The 14,888-nt window shown below is 59.6% G+C and overlaps 1 protein-coding gene across 1 annotated transcript in view; it reads left to right on the top strand.

Annotated features, from left to right (window-relative positions):
- PTPA (protein phosphatase 2 phosphatase activator) overlaps positions 1–14,657 on the top strand; it is a 31,297-nt gene extending 16,640 nt beyond the window's left edge. The window contains exons 6-10 of the mRNA XM_058693854.1: positions 1,594–1,693; positions 2,568–2,692; positions 3,719–3,819; positions 8,676–8,783; positions 13,137–14,657. Of these exons, the coding sequence (XP_058549837.1) occupies positions 1,594–1,693; positions 2,568–2,692; positions 3,719–3,819; positions 8,676–8,783; positions 13,137–13,214 (512 nt within the window). The 3' untranslated portion in view covers positions 13,215–14,657. The remainder of the gene's footprint in view (positions 1–1,593; positions 1,694–2,567; positions 2,693–3,718; positions 3,820–8,675; positions 8,784–13,136) is intronic.
- The last annotated feature ends 231 nt before the right edge of the window (positions 14,658–14,888 follow it).

Raw genomic sequence — 14,888 nt, 5'->3', positions numbered from 1 at the left:
TGAGTGCTTACTATATCTCAAGGCAACCCCTCCCCAGGCCCTTGCGAAATGAAGGAGCTCAGTAGCCTTTGGCAGCATGGCGGCACGCCCTCTCCCCGGCCCCGCATCTGCGTTGAGTTCTCCAGGAGAGGCAGGCCCCTCAGGAAGGAAAGCGTTGTCTGGGTGGGGGTGACTGAGGAGGACTCCGCTTTGGTAGGCCCAGCTTTCTGACCTGACCCGAAGCATCAAGTCCAAGAGCGGCTGCTCTTTTGGGCCTCCCCTTGCCTGCAGCTCGGGTTCTCCAGGAGGAGCACAGGCCATAGAGGCAGGCCGGGAGAAGGGCCCCCTTGGACCTGGGCCACGGGGAGGTTTTGTCTTCTGCTCCCCTGTTGCCGGGGAGCAGGTTTATCAAGTGTTGGGGGACTTCCGCGGGTAGGGCTCTGACTCAGAACAACAGGGAAGAACCCCGAGGGGAGACTGGCCAGGTCAGAAGTGGGGAGGTTTCTTCCGTTCTCAGGGGTGCAAGAGCCCCTGAGTAGGGTTGCTGGGACTCTGGCGGGTGGGGATGGGAAAGCCTGCAGGCGAGAGAAACCGCTCACAAGCTTCCCAGGCCCTGAAGGCACCTTCATTCTACAGAGATGGAACGGGAGGTCGCCGAAATATTCTCTCCCTGCCTCCCTCCAAATATATACTTTTTGGTAACACTATGAACCATGGCATTCAGTCCGGAATCCAGTCAGTGGTTTCTGTAGTACTGCCCACTCCTATTTGACCTGACCGGGAAAGGAAGGGGGTGCCTTTTGACCCTGTGATGTGACCACGCGTTCCCTGCTTGGAAGCCTTCAGTGGCTCCCATTGCTGTTAGGATAAAGTCTGAGCTTTTTACTGTGGCAGGGAAAGCCTGCCCGATTGCCAGCCTCATCTTGTTATACTTCCTCCCTTGCCCTCTCTGCTTTAGCCACACTGGCTGCCTTAGCGTTCTTCGAACAGACTTTTTTTTTTTTTTTTTTTTTTTGCCTCAGGACCTTTGCACATGCTGTTTCTTCTCGGTTAGATTGCTCTTCTTGCTTCCCTCACACCCAGTGCCTTGCCAACTCTTATTCATCTTTCAGATTCACTTTTACTTCCTTGGGGAAACCTTCTCGAACCCTTATGTCAGGGTTCCCCTGTGATATCCTCCAATTATCACTCCATCCTCCTTCAGAGCTAGAATTATAGAAGTGATTATCTATTTAATGTTTGTCATCCTGATAGATCATAAACTGTCAAACAAGGGCATGGACTTAAGTCTCCCTAGTGCCTGATATGGACAGTGGCTGCCGTCGTAGTAGGTGCTCAGTAGAGAGCACAGAATTGATGAGTGAGTTAAACAAAATAAAATGCAAGTGTCTGTTTAAGAAGTCCTCAGCCTCGGCCCATTAGGAATAGAATTACATTAGTGGTAGCTCTCAAGAGGGCCTGGGTCTTTCTAGAAAGGGAGGTGGCCCCATCATCTCCATGTTGACCTCCCTCCGCAGGGGGCAGGTATCAGTGATTTGGACTCTGGTGAGATCAAGAACAGTCCCACTCGTTTCCCTGGAAGCCTGTCGACCTCAGCTGGTTTTTCTCCCCCAGGACATGAAGCAGCCTTTGCTGCTTTCCTCTGCTGCCTCTGCAAGATTGGGGTGCTCCGGGTAGACGACCAAATAGCTATTGTCTTCAAGGTGTTCAATCGGTGAGTGAGAGGAGGGGCAGTGGGGGTCTCTTTCCTCCTTGTCACTGTCACTCTGAGGACAGGGTGCTGGAGGGCTCTCCTGAGCGCCTGTTTCTTCTTTCGGCCCGTCCTCATCAAGCCCTGGCTGTGGATGGGGCACCCGAGACAGAAGGACTGACAGGTTCAGTTTCAAGGAAGAACAAGGGAAGGAGATGTCACGTACCGACTGCTAATGCTTCTGTGGCTTTGCCACGCAGCTCCCTCCCTTGGTCTCCCCAGCAGCCTTCGTTTCTGTTTTATAGACGAAGAAACAGAGGCCCAGAGAAATCAGCTGTCTTCTGATCACTGAGGCCACACAGCCAGCTGAACCCAGGCAGTGGGACTCTGACCCCCCCCCCCCCAGCCCCACCCCCGAAACCCCCTACCCGGCAGCACAGGTGTGGTATGGTCACCGGAGCGCTCTGACAGTGCCTGTTCTGGGCCCCCCTCTGGCGATGCTGATGCCAGAACTGACACAGCCCCTGAGAACAGGGAGGGTGGGAGCCGAAAGGCCCCAGGAGATGATCTGCTTTGTCTCCCAGCCACTTTCCTACAGGCAGGCCAGAGTTGGAGAGCCTGAGGCTCCTGCCCAGGGTGTCACGTTGTCAGGAGTTGATGGTGCTAAAACCCCCTTCCCTGGGCCAAAAGAAGGCTGAACGTGGGAGAAGAAAATAAAGCCACATTATTTTGAGAGTACCAGCTGATGCATAACTTATGCGTGTGGATTTTAATTGAAATAGAGACCAGTTACACTCTCAGGTGGCTATTTCTGGCCTCCATGAGCTCCCGGTGGCAGAAGGCTTGAAGCCGGCTTTTTACTTTGTGCTGCCTCTTTTTTCACCTCCCTCTTGCGCAGGTACCTCGAGGTTATGCGGAAACTCCAGAAAACGTACAGGATGGAGCCAGCGGGCAGCCAGGGAGTGTGGGGCCTGGACGACTTTCAGTTCCTGCCTTTCATCTGGGGCAGCTCACAGTTGATAGGTACTGGAGAGGGGGCGCCTACCCCTCCGCCCCCCAGGGTGCGTTCTCTGTCCCCCCCTCCTCCCCTCCTTACTTCCGCTCCGGGCAGACGGTGACAGCTTGTAAAGCAGGCATTAGACCGGCTATTGACGGAGGCTGTTTGCTGTCGACCTTCTGCTGCGAGCCGCCGGTGAGGCAGGCTCGGGAAGGCGGAGGCAGAGTGTGCCGAGATAATGGAAAGTGACACGGGCTGGAGCAAGGGCGCTCGCCTGGCGCGTAATGGGCTGGTGTGAAACGCGCCCCAGCTCCTGGCAGCAGCTGCGGGGTTTTATGTTGAAAACGAGGGGCTCTTTTGACTCGGTGACTGGCGTCATCCACTGTTATTATCGAGCTGTGTGCCAGGGGGCCCGTCAGGGAGCGGCCACCAAGTGCTGGGCAGTGAGCCGCTTCCGGTGGGCGCGGTGTAGCGGTTCCCCCCACTCTGAAACTGCTTTCCAGGCTCGGGCGGCGCATTGGGATCTGCAGCGGGTGAGGGTCCGGTGGTAACTTCTGCTTTGACGTAGGATTAACTGCCTGCAGAATAGTATTAATAAATGACCCTTGGTGAATATTTTGCTCTGTGCCAGGCACTGCTCTAAGCATGTTGGGTAGATTATCTCCCAGAACCTTCTCAACGGCGCTGGGAAGGGTCTTTGCCAGCACGAGACCAGCCACCTTTGACTAACACTTAACCTGTGCGGGCACCATGGCGAGTGATCCCCGATCAGGTAGTGAGAGGGAGGTGCCGTTCATGTCCCCACTGCACGGATGAGGAAACGGAGCCTCGGAGGGCTGTAGTCACTGGTTCAAGGTCACGTAGCTAGAAAAAGGCAGAGCCAAAGCTCGTTCACTAGAATACACACACAGGTCCTTCATTGCTCCCACAAGGTCAAGGGTTGGCACGTGGGCAGGACTGTGGCCCCGGGGTGGGTGTGGAGTGCCCTGGGCTGAGGTGCTCCGTGGTGGGAGTGCCTGCTTCTGAACCCCGGGGCTCTTTGCCATTCCCAGACCACCCGTATTTGGAGCCCAGGCACTTCGTGGACGAGAAGGCCGTGAACGAGAACCACAAGGACTACATGTTCCTGGAGTGTATCCTGTTTATTACTGAGGTGAGGGGAGGGGGTGAGGGAGAAGCCCGTGGCAACGTCCAGGCCGAGAGGAACCTGAGGCTGGTGGCTTTGGAGTGAGACAGAGGAGCCAGGGCCCTCGCCTGGAGACAGCAGGGTTGGCCCCAGAAGGTGGGTTGTTGGAAAGGAAGCCACACTAGGCCTCTGCAAGGTTGTAAGCCCGCTTTTGACTGTCCAGGATCTCGTCCCCCAAATCAGTGGTCTGGGGTTACCCCTGAACCCCATGGAACTTCTGAGCTGTGGGACTGAGACGCAGTCACTAGCTGGACTTGGTGACCCGTGCGGCAGGTCTGAAGGGGTGGGGGGGGCCCACGAGGCCTGTCCAGCCACGTGCACGGGATGTGTGTGGGGTGAAGCCGTTGTAGGAGTTGGAGAGACTCATGTGGACAGCAGGCTAGATTTCTGGGGACACATCTGTGTCGGTACCTGAGGACATGGACCAGATGTAGTGCCGGAGGTGAACCGAGACCGCCTGGACCCCTAGCCCCCCTGGCAGGGGGGTGTTTAACTGGGCGCTGTTGCCCGCTGAGGCAAGGTCTCCCATTTCCTCCAGATCGCCCGGGGAACTTGTTAAAACACACGTTCCTGGGTCCGACCCCAGCTTTCTGAGTCAAGAATCTTGGGAGACAAGAACCAGGAACCCGTATTTAAATACACCCGCCAGGTGACTTCGCATGGAATTTGGGGACTCACTGCTCTTAGGGCCTTTCTCTCAGGAATTGTCAGGGCCTTCAATCCTCCCTGCTGCATCCCTGTCCCCCTCACCCTGGAGACTTTCAAAGGGCGCCCTGGTTCTGCTGTCCGGAGAGGGTCTTGCCACTGTCCTCTTTTCCAACACCCGCATGCGCGTCTGGCCCCAGTGATGCCCCTGGCACGACTGTGGTCTCCTCCCCACTGAGGCTGCTCTCTCGGCTCCTGTTCTGAGCCCCCTGAGCCCCCTGAACGGAGGAGAAGCCTGGTTAAGCAGCCGTAGCCCCAGGCTCCTCACGGTCAGCGTTCGGCTCAGGCCTCTGCCAAACGGCAGAGGCCAGAGGGGAATGACACGTTTTTCCAAGTCAGCAAATGGAGCTGGAACTGACGGCTGGGCGGCCACCGCTCCAGTCTCAGATCTGCTGCCTTCAGCAGTGTGGCAGGCCCAAGGTCGGAAGGACTCGGGGCAGCCTGGCTCATTGCCTCACGAGCCAGTCACGTGCTGCCCTTTCCAGAGTGGGATGTGAGGGTCTGGGGAGCCCTGGGAGACCCCAGGAGGAGCAGGAGGAGCATGGTAGAGAGAAGGGGTGCGCGTTCTAGGCTGAGCCCTGCTTTGCTCACTTGGGGGTAAAAGGCTAAGCTGTTCTGGCTCCCTCTGGTGGCTGGCCAAACCCCGGGGTCCCTGTCAGTGACTCGCAAGGAAGAAGGTCGGACTGGGCCTCGGGGAATATGGGAATTGATTCCAGGTTCAACTTTTGTATTTTTATTTGTGTGGTTGGTTACTCTGGTATAAAACCCCAAAAGCTTTGCCCGAAGTTTGGGATGCGGTTCCTCTGCTGGAGAAAATCCTACAGCGGCCACTAGGTGGCACTAACGGCACATTGAACTTTGAGGAGGTTTTCGTAACTTCCTTGGCTGAGAGGCAGACCCTAGAGTTTTTGCTTGTTCTGCACCCTCTCCGCAAGGCCTGGTTTTCACTTTGGGTCTAGGTGCTGGGGCACGGTGGTAAACACTGACTGCTGGCAGGGCTGAGGGCTCCCTTCCGTCCCCCTGGCCAAGTGGAGACCTGGCTGGTGTGGTTGCTGATGCGGCTGCGCCGGGCCAGTTCCCCGGAGCTCTGGTCTGGGCTATGCCCACCCCCCCCCACCCCTCCCACCATCCCACCCCCCCACTCCCTTCCACCTCACACCAGTATGCCCTGGTTGCTGGTCCGTGAATGAGTGGCCTGGCCTGGCCCACCCTGACCCAGGGAGGCTGAAGGCCCATCGCTGGGACACAGGGACCCGGAGGCCTGTGCAGAGTTCTGTGTGCTTCGGTCTGGAAAAGACGGTGTTGCCTCTGGAGACCTGGGGATCAGGATGGCTGGTGCAACTAACTAGGAGAAAAGACCAAAACAACAAGAAGTGGGAAATGGAACCGGGCGTCTCCTCCTCGTCTCCCAGGACCTGCCCTGGTCGCCCTGGGCATCCCGGATGAGGGACCCCACCTTGCAGGGCTTCTGCTGTCTCAGGAAATGCAGCCCTGGCGCCTTTAAGAGCCCAGGGCAGGCAGGAAAAGAATTTCAGTTTCAATCTGGCTTCTAAATTTGGAGTTTTGGGAAGGGAGGGATCAGATTTCAGCTGGAAGGGAAGGAGCTGACAGGAAGGCGCTGTGCAGAGCCTCTCCCCATCCCCCCTCAGTTACTGACAGAGGAACCATTTACAAAAGGCCGATTCTCTTGGGAGTGGAGAGGCAGGAACGCAGCGTCTGTGAGTAATTTCCTGCTCAATATGGCTGCTCTGACTCACACGATTCCCCTGGGGTCACTGCGGGACTGCAGCTTGCTTGCTCGTTCTCGCTCTTTCTCTTCTCCCTTTGTGGCTAGAATGAGCTAATTTTTTTTTTTTTGTCTTCTTGCTCCCGATTCCTTTTTTCCCCTCGTCTCTTTTCCTTTCCCAGAGTTGCAAAGTCCCCTCCTGAAGGACTTAGGGTGGCCTTGGGGCACCGCAGGCCCGGGGGTGGGGGTGGGGGGGCGTGGGATGTGGGGCAGCCCCTCTAAAGAAATAGCATCTCTGGCCTTTCCATGGGGTCAGAGCAGGCCAGAGAGGCCTTTTGGGGTCCCTTCCTGTGCCCCTAGTGGTTGAGGCTAGCCCACGAAGCAGAGCCTCTGGTTTCCCAGAGTTGTCTGCTGTCCCTGGCCTCGGGGCCCTGGCTGAGCAGGCTTATGGAGCTGTGCTGGGGGACGAAGCCGGCAGGGTGCCCCTGGGGTGGTTTGTTCACAGGGCCTTGTCCAGACTGAAACTGGTTACACATCTCCAGTGGTCCCTGAGGTTCTCAGGGCCTGGAAGTGTGCAGAAGACTGGAGCCTGCTGCTGGTCCCCAAGGGGCAGAGAGCCTTGGGGGAAAGGGCGGGGTGAGGGGAAGGGCGGGTTGTTGGGGGCGGAGCCTGCTTGAGTAGGATGGTTGGAACAAAGCTCCTCGAAGGCCAGGCCCCATAGGCTAGGGGCACCGGAGGAGGGAGCCACCCTGGGGGAGGGAGTGTTAGAAAGAGAGAGGAAGAGAAAGAAAGTGGGTGTAGACCCTGATCCTGGAAAAGCCCTGGGAGCACCAGGGTGGGTTTACGTCTCTGTCTTAGCACCTTGGGCTGTGGCCTCCCTACTGGAGGAAGGAGCCTGAGGTCCTCGCTACCTAACCTGGGAGTTCAGACAGGCTTTTGGGGAACTTCGGGCAGGGAGGGGAGGTGACAGCAGTAAATGGCAGCGCTTTGGACTTAAATCTTGCATTTTGGTGTGAGGCCCTCGCTGGAGAAGTGAGGGGCGTGTAGGAGCAGGTCACTCGCGAGCCCACAGCCAAACGGGGGGGGGGGGGGTGTCGTGTGCTCCCGGGCCCTTATTCTTAGGCCCAATATGGAGAGGGAGCTTTGGGTCCATCCTTTCTCCCTGGAACAGCTCTCTCCCAGCCCCACCTCCATGCACAGCCTCTTCTGGAGCCTTCCACCCCCTCAGGGTCCAAGTCTCTGCTTCCTTGCCAGCTCAGCCTCTTTGATTTTCCGACTCTTTCTTCTGAAGCCTGGGGCTCAGGGCGCCGAACCCCTTTCCCCCAGGCAGCCTTGTGAAGCGCCCGTTAACAAACGCACTGGCCTTGTGCGGAGGGGTCCACGCAGGCACACAAGCCTCCCTGTCTCAGTGCTGTGGTTTCTGATGTCGTGGGAACTTCACTGGGCTTGCTGCAGAATCGCTTTCCTTCCTGGAGGGTCAGAACTCTGGGCAAGAGGAGGGACGGGAATGGAGCTGGCCTTGCCCCTGCCTGTCCCTTGCCGCTGTCGTCGCCATCCCTTCCCTGCTCCCCAGCCAGGTCAGGCAGAGCGTCTAAACAGACCTTCCTCCCGCATCTGCTGCAGGTGCCCCTGGCTCAAGGCCCACGTGTCCCTCCTCTTTTCCCCCTCTCTTCCTCCCTGCCTTTTGCCTGCCGTTCAGAAGGCAGTTGCGAGCCTGGGTTTGGTCCTTCCCACCTTAGCCTTCCCCTACCCGGACCCCTCCCCCGGCTCGTCCAGCTCTGCCGGTGCAGCCTGAGTACCTGGCGGTGCGGGGCTGGCCGGGGAGGCTCAGGGAGGCTGCTGCTGTTTATCTGCAAGGGAGCAGGTCCCTGTGCCGTTGGAGCCCTCTGTGGCTGGGGGGAGTTGACGGGAGTCTCAGCAGGGGCTTGGGTTGAGATTTTATTTTTCTGAGGCTGCTGAGTGTGCTGGGTGCTGGGTAGTGGGAATCAGGCTTCCTTTCTTTGGCTGTGGGAGAAAGAGGATAACTCTGGGGGTTATGTTTTCCCACTGGGTCTTGCGGGCCGAGAGAGACCCTGTCTCTGGTACTTACGTGTGCTTGTGTGTGTGTGGGGGGGGGTACGCGCGTGTACGTGCTTGTGCACATGTGAGTGTGCACACCTCCCCCCTGCAGGTGATGCAGCCTGGTCCTTAAGCACACACGCGTACACGTGTGAGCGTGTATGTAGGTGCATATATACGCACACGTATGTGCGCCCTAGCACGTGTGCATGTATTTGTGCGCGCACGTATGCGTGCGTGTGTATACACACATACATGTGCACAGCCTTACTGCAGGGAAACGGGATGAGCTCCCAGATGGCCCGCCTCTCCAGCTCTGGATTCTTTTCTTCAGATGAAGACCGGCCCCTTTGCAGAGCACTCCAACCAGCTGTGGAACATCAGTGCCGTCCCCTCCTGGTCCAAAGTGAACCAGGGTCTGATCCGCATGTATAAGGCTGAGGTGAGTGGGGGCTGGCTGGTACTCTTGGTCCTGGGGCCGCCGATCCCCCCACCCCCACCCTGCTGCTTTGCTCCAAATCTTGAGCCAGCCCCTCTGACCCTCGAGGCCTCAGTCTCTGTCTGGGGAGTGGGCAAAGAATCCCTATACTGGGGCGCCTGGGTGGCGCAGTCGGTTAAGCGTCCGACTTCAGCCAGGTCACGATCTCGCGGTCCGTGAGTTCGAGCCCCGCGTCAGGCTCTGGGCCGATGGCTCGGAGCCTGGAGCCTGTTTCCGATTCTGTGTCTCCCTCTCTCTCTGCCCCTCCCCCGTTCATGCTCTGTCTCTCTCTGTCCCAAAAATAAATAAAAAATGTTGAAAAAAAAAAAAAAAAAATTAAAAAAAAAAAAAAAAAAAAAGAATCCCTATACTGAGGCCCGGCTCTGCCCAGTGATGAGGCAAGGCCCTGCTGCCCAGGGTCTGTCAAATGGCCAGAGGTCCCTCACAGCTGTGTCTCACGTGGGGACACGAAAGTGAAGACATGCTTTGGAGGCATCGTCCAAATCGGTGCTTCTCAGACTTTGGTGGGTCTGAAACCTGGGCAGGTAGCCCTCGAGGGAGGCCCAGGGCTGACATTTCTAGCAGTCACTTCAGGTGGTGTTCTAGTTCTCAGGTCTGAGAGGCAGGGTGAGGTGTGGCTCCCCTGAGCTCCCCCTGCTGGGAGGTGGCTGCCCAGCTCTTGAGGGTGTCCCCTGTCCTCTCTCCTCCTCTTTGGCACCTTTTCCCAGCCAAGGAGGTGGCTTTTTTTCTTGCAGGTAGGGAGGAGACATTTTCTTTCCATCCCGTCCCTTCTATTAGCTTCTTTCATGTCTGTGCACACCGATCCTGGAGCTGCTTGACCTTGGCCAGGGAAGGACCTGGGTGTAAAGTCCCTCACCGAGAGTAACGAGTCCCCGGAGTCCCCTTTTTTCGCCCTCAGGCTGGTGGTCTTCGATGCTGTCCCGTGGGTGCTCTTGACCCCTCGGCTCTTGACCCTTGGCCACCCCTCTCCCCAGGAGGGAGGGAGGTTGGTTCTCTGAGTCGGCTTCATTACACTCACATCCCATCAGGGGAGGCAGGGGGAGCAGGGGGGAGAGGGTGTTGGAGGCCGGGGTGTGGCTGCGTGGCACAGATGCTTCCGGTAGGCCCTGTTCCCTCCGCGTGGCCCCGAAGGGGTGAAGGGGTTAACGGCACTGGAACCGACTGGCCGGCCCTCTGTCTCCCTCCTGCCCCCTCCCCCTCCGGTTCCCTTCCTCTGGACTTCACATCCTGTGTTTGGGTTCCGGCCCACATACCTCTCTAATCTGAGAGGAGCGTCTGCTGGGGCTGCGCAGGCCAGGCTCCTTCCGGGCCCCGCTGGGCCCTCCGGTCTGGCTGTCCCCCGCCCTGGCTGTCCCCCGCCCGGGGAGCACGCGGGTCACTGCCCTCCGGGCGTCCTGTTGTTCCTGACACACACACCCCCTCCCCCGCCGGTCCCGCTGTGGGTGCTGCTGGGGACCTCGTCACCCTGCGGAGCCCTCCCCACTGCGGGGGCCCGTGTGCAGCGAGTGAGGAGCGCGGGGCCCTCCAGCCTCCCACCCCCACTCCGGGTCGGTCACCAAGGGCAGGACTCTCGTGCCTTCCCTGTTTGGGATCTGAAGTGCTGTTCTTCCCGCAGGGCTCTTACTTAAGTGACTCTAAGCTTACCTTGAGCCAGGCCCCCTGGGGCAGAGCGGGAGCCCCTGCCCCCTTCCCCTACCTGCCCCTTCCAGAGGAGGAGTCCCAGGCTGACAGGATGAGGGAGGAGCAAGCTAAGAATCGAAATGGCTGGCCGCGGTGCTACAGGAACGAGACGAAGTCGGCGTAACAGCTGTCGGATTTCTGCGGGTGTGGGGAAACCGGGACCCCAGCTCAGGCCCGGACAGCGGGGACACGTGTGGACCCCGGAGCGCTCCTCCCGAAACTCCAGCTCTGGATGTGCGCAGGCACAGTAGGAGCTGGCAGCCTTGCCGGGCGCCGTGTGGCGGCCAGACCTCTCTGTAGGCCGGTGCTGGAGCCCACTGACTTGTGGTCTAGGAGGGCCACGTCTCTGATGGCTGGCCCTCGTTTGTGCGTTGCTGGCAAATAGCCCTTAGTTTTTGGTCCCCGAGAGCCTGTGGGATCGCATGCTCCCTTCCCAGAGGTCCGAGGAGAAGGACTCGTGTTTTCAGGTCAGCTCTTTGTCCATGGGGAGGGCCAGCGAGGCCCACCAGTCCTGAAGTCCAGAGCAGCGTCCCCACGGCCAAGGCCACCAGTCAGAGTTGGCTCTTGGAGGCGAGTTGATCGCCTGAGCTGCCGCAGAGGCCCGACTGGGCCTGGCATTAGGCGGCCTTGGGATTTGGGATGGACTGTGTGTGTCTCCAGGCTCTGCCCCTGCCTTTCTGAACCGATCGACCAAATGCTTTCGGTGCCCTTGTGGGCAGCGGGGCCTGTCTTTCCCAAGGGCTGTCGCTGTGCCGGGGCTCCCTCCGGAAGGACATTGTCGGGGCCTGGAGAGCCCCTTCTCCCCCTTGCATCACTGTGGCTTCCAGCTAAAAGGTCCCTGGGGGGCCGGGTGAGCTGAAGATGTCGCTCTCTCGCTCTGCCCAGTTCAGTGGGGGTCTGGGGGGCAGGGGGGTGTTGGTCCAGGGCACAGTTAGCTGGGAGAAGGCCTGGCCAGAGGCCCCCTTCTGCTGTTGTTCTGAAGCCTCAAGATTTCCTTTGCCCCAAGCAGCCTCTGGCCTTTAGCCCGGTGCTCTCCTGTCCTGTGGCCCTGGGGAGGCTTGTTCCGGGCCCCTGAAGGCAGAGTGCACAGAACCGCCCCTGCCCCCTCCTGCTAAGCCGCTTGCCTTTGCAGCTTCTCTTGGAGGAGAGCTAGAAACAGGTTGACCTTTGACCCTTTCTGGAATTCCAGGGCCCTGGGGGCCCCCTTTTACAAACTCCTACCACTTCCTTGATGACGTAAGCACACTGGCAGCTGCCTTTGCCTCTGGCCTAGAGCTGCTGGCTGTTCCTCCTCCCCTCCCCCCCCCCACCCCACCAGAGACACCCCCCCGGCTGCCTGCTCCCCGCTCCCCACTTGGTCTGCCCCGGGCCCAGCAGTCTGGCTGCGGCCTGGAGCTCTGCTCCCACACTCGGCCTAGTTTCCTGTCCTTCCACTGCACAAAAAGATTTCCCTTTTCCCGCTCACCTCCTAGGCCCCCTTTAGGCCTTGATCAGCCCCCACCTGACACAGGCGCAGCTGGTCTGAGACGTCCTCGTTTCTGTGCCTGGTCACTGAGGTGAGGGGACCTGGGCCAGTCATGGCACACCTTTGTCTCCCTAAGTTAGATGGATGTTGAGACCTCAGTCACGGAATGGGGCTCACCTTATCTGAAGCCATAAGTCATGTTCCAACCTAGCCATCCTGGTTATTTTCTTGGTCAAAGGTGTGAGAGCAGGCAAATCCTCACATGCCCAGAGTTGCTGCCTGAGAGAGCTCGCCAGTGTCCAGGGCCGGTGCGGGGAGGCTGGGAGCTGCCCCCCCACCCCCCCCCACCCCGCCGCGCCCTTTTCCTGGACTTGTGTGGTGCTAAGCAGTGCTGGGGCCAGAGGCCAGAGGTGTGTGGCCTGGGGCCCGGCTGCCCATGGACCAGGCCAGCTTCTGTGGAAGGCCCTGCCAATATCCCCATCTCCACCAGAGCCCTGGGCTGAGGTCCTGGCTGGGCTGGGTTCAGGGAGTAGGCCATGCCCCTGTTCAGTGTTCTTGTCCTCTGCCCCATGCACAGGGCTGCTGAGAATTGTCCTGGGGGTGTGGGGATGTTAACTGATTCTTACTGTCTTGCTCTCAAGTGGCAGGATGCCTTTTTTCAGTCCAGAGAACTGAAAATTGGAGGAAAAGTGGGCTCTGGACCCTCGTCAAGCTTGTGTCCAAACATCCCTACACTTTTTCTCCAGGGCTGGGGCCTGGGCTAGGGGCTCCCCAGTGGTCTGGAGGGTTCTTCTCATGTCTGGTCCCCAGTTCCCCTCCCTCCCCACAATGAGGTTGGGCCGCCTGCTCTCCTTCCCTTCCTTTCTCCCTCTCCCTCACTAATGAGTGAGGTCTAATTGTCACGGAGTGGGGGTCTTTGGATAGGAGGGGGTGGTCGGGAAGGGGTCGGAAGCCTTGCTTTTCCCTGAAGGCCTGGGTGCTCCTCTGAGATCATCCCCTTCCTGGGCCCTGGGGGGACACTTTGTGGGAACTGCGCTGGTCCGAGCCTCCGGAGGTGTCCGGGGCTCCCCCGGAGGCCCGAGAGGCAGGGTGGGCCCCGGCAGGGGTGCGGTGCAGTCCTCACCTCTGCTCTTCCCCTCCTCCCCCCACAGTGCCTGGAGAAGTTCCCTGTGATCCAGCACTTCAAGTTCGGGAGCCTGCTGCCCATCCATCCGGTCACCTCGTGCTAGGGGCTGAGCAGCCGGAGCCCCCCAGGCCGAAGTTCCTGTGCCTGCCCTCCCCTGCCCCAGCGCCAGCCGCCCCCGCCCCCTCCCTCTGTTCTTTCTGTTTGCTGAGAGGCTGTCTGCTGGGGTGGGTGGTGAGTGTGGGGTTGACGGAGGCTCAGGGCATGAGGCCGAAGGACCCAAAGTGAAGGGAGAAGTGGGCCCTGTCTCCCTGTGGTGGGGAGGGTGTGCTCGGGCCCTGGTCCCGTGCTCGGCCTTCCTCTCCTCCTTCCTCTTCTGTCCAGTCCCCTCTGAGACCTGGGCTCTTCTGCACCGCTGGAAACGGGAGGAGTTTGCGGTTTCCATTGCTTTCCTTTCCCGAGGCCTGTGGCCTTTCTAGGGGTAGGAGCGCTTGCTCCCTGTGGGGTGGGTCGGTTTCTGAAGCCATGTTTGGGTGGGTGCCTGGGGGTTCTGAAGGCTGGAGGCGGAGGCAGGCGGCCAGCCTGGGGTGGGGTCAGGGGCCGAGAAGCATCGGCTGTGCTGGCCGGTGACCCTCCCAGCTCCTCTTCACGGCTGCCCCCTGGGCCTGCGGGCACCTGTGTCTAGTGCCTCCTCACTCTGGCTTCTCTGTTCTTTGGCCTTGGCTTTGCTGGGTTTCCTGGCGGGAGCCGGCCCTGTCCCCCTCTGCAAGGGTAGCCCCTGGGCTCTCGGGAGGGCCCCGGCAGGGCTGGCCCACTGGCTGATTGGGTGAGGCCCGCCCTTCCAAAGTTTCTCAGGCTGGGAGGGGGTGGCTGAGACGCAGGGAGGGGCTCGGGGCCCGCTCTGGTTGTGGGGAGCCTGGATTCTTCTCACATCTTCCGTTCTGCTCCCAACTCCCTGCCGCTTGCTTCTCCAGGGCCCTTTGGCCCTGTTTGCCTGCCCTTCGGGGCGATGGGCCAGGGGCCACCGGAGCACTCAGCAGCACCCCCTTCTTGTCCTCTCCTCTCCCCGAACTTACCCACTGGTTCTTCAGGTGAGGCAGCGATGGCCCCCCCCAAGCCCAGGCTTTGGCTGTGAAGATGGGCAGGGCCTGGCCAGGTGAGGGGATGCTGACATGACAGGTCCTGAGTTTTCTTCTAGGGCTGCTCCTGGGCCAGGCTCTTACAGGCTCTCCCCGGCCAAAGTCCAGGCCTGCCCTTCTCCAGACCCCTGCCCTTTATCTGGGTCCACATCCCCTGTGGGAAGGGGGAGCTCCCAAGAAGCACAATTCAGGGACTTGACCCTCACACCTGGGCCGATGGCCTGGGCAGAGGCCAGGATGGGAACCACGAGAGTCACAGAAATAGTTTTCCTAGGAGAGGTCCAGTGCTGGCCTCCCTCCCAGGGTCCAGATCACCGCCTTCCTGGCTCCTCTTGCCCTGCCCCCTCGGCCTCCCCTGGCCCCGTGCGCCTTCATTGCTGTTCGGATTAAAGCCTCTGTTTTGCACCTGTCACCTGTGTGAGGTGTGTCTTTTCATGCCACACGTTTATTGTTTCTCCACATGCCTGTTTGTCTCCCCATCAGGTCCCCTTCCCTCGGGCCATGGAGTCTGGGGCTGGGACTGTTACAGCTGGTGTCTGGGCTAAGCTTTTCCTGGGCAGCCAGTGAACGTGCACTGGTCACCCAAGCAGGCTCTGGCAACTCCTGGCTGTCCCCATCCCCGGCTGCAAGGTCTTGCGTAA

The sequence above is a fragment of the Neofelis nebulosa genome, chromosome 12, assembly GCF_028018385.1.
Source record: "Neofelis nebulosa isolate mNeoNeb1 chromosome 12, mNeoNeb1.pri, whole genome shotgun sequence".
Taxonomy (NCBI): domain Eukaryota; kingdom Metazoa; phylum Chordata; class Mammalia; order Carnivora; family Felidae; genus Neofelis; species Neofelis nebulosa.
The sequence above is the reverse complement of the archived record's forward strand: the minus strand, read 5'-3'. Positions and strand labels throughout refer to the sequence as shown.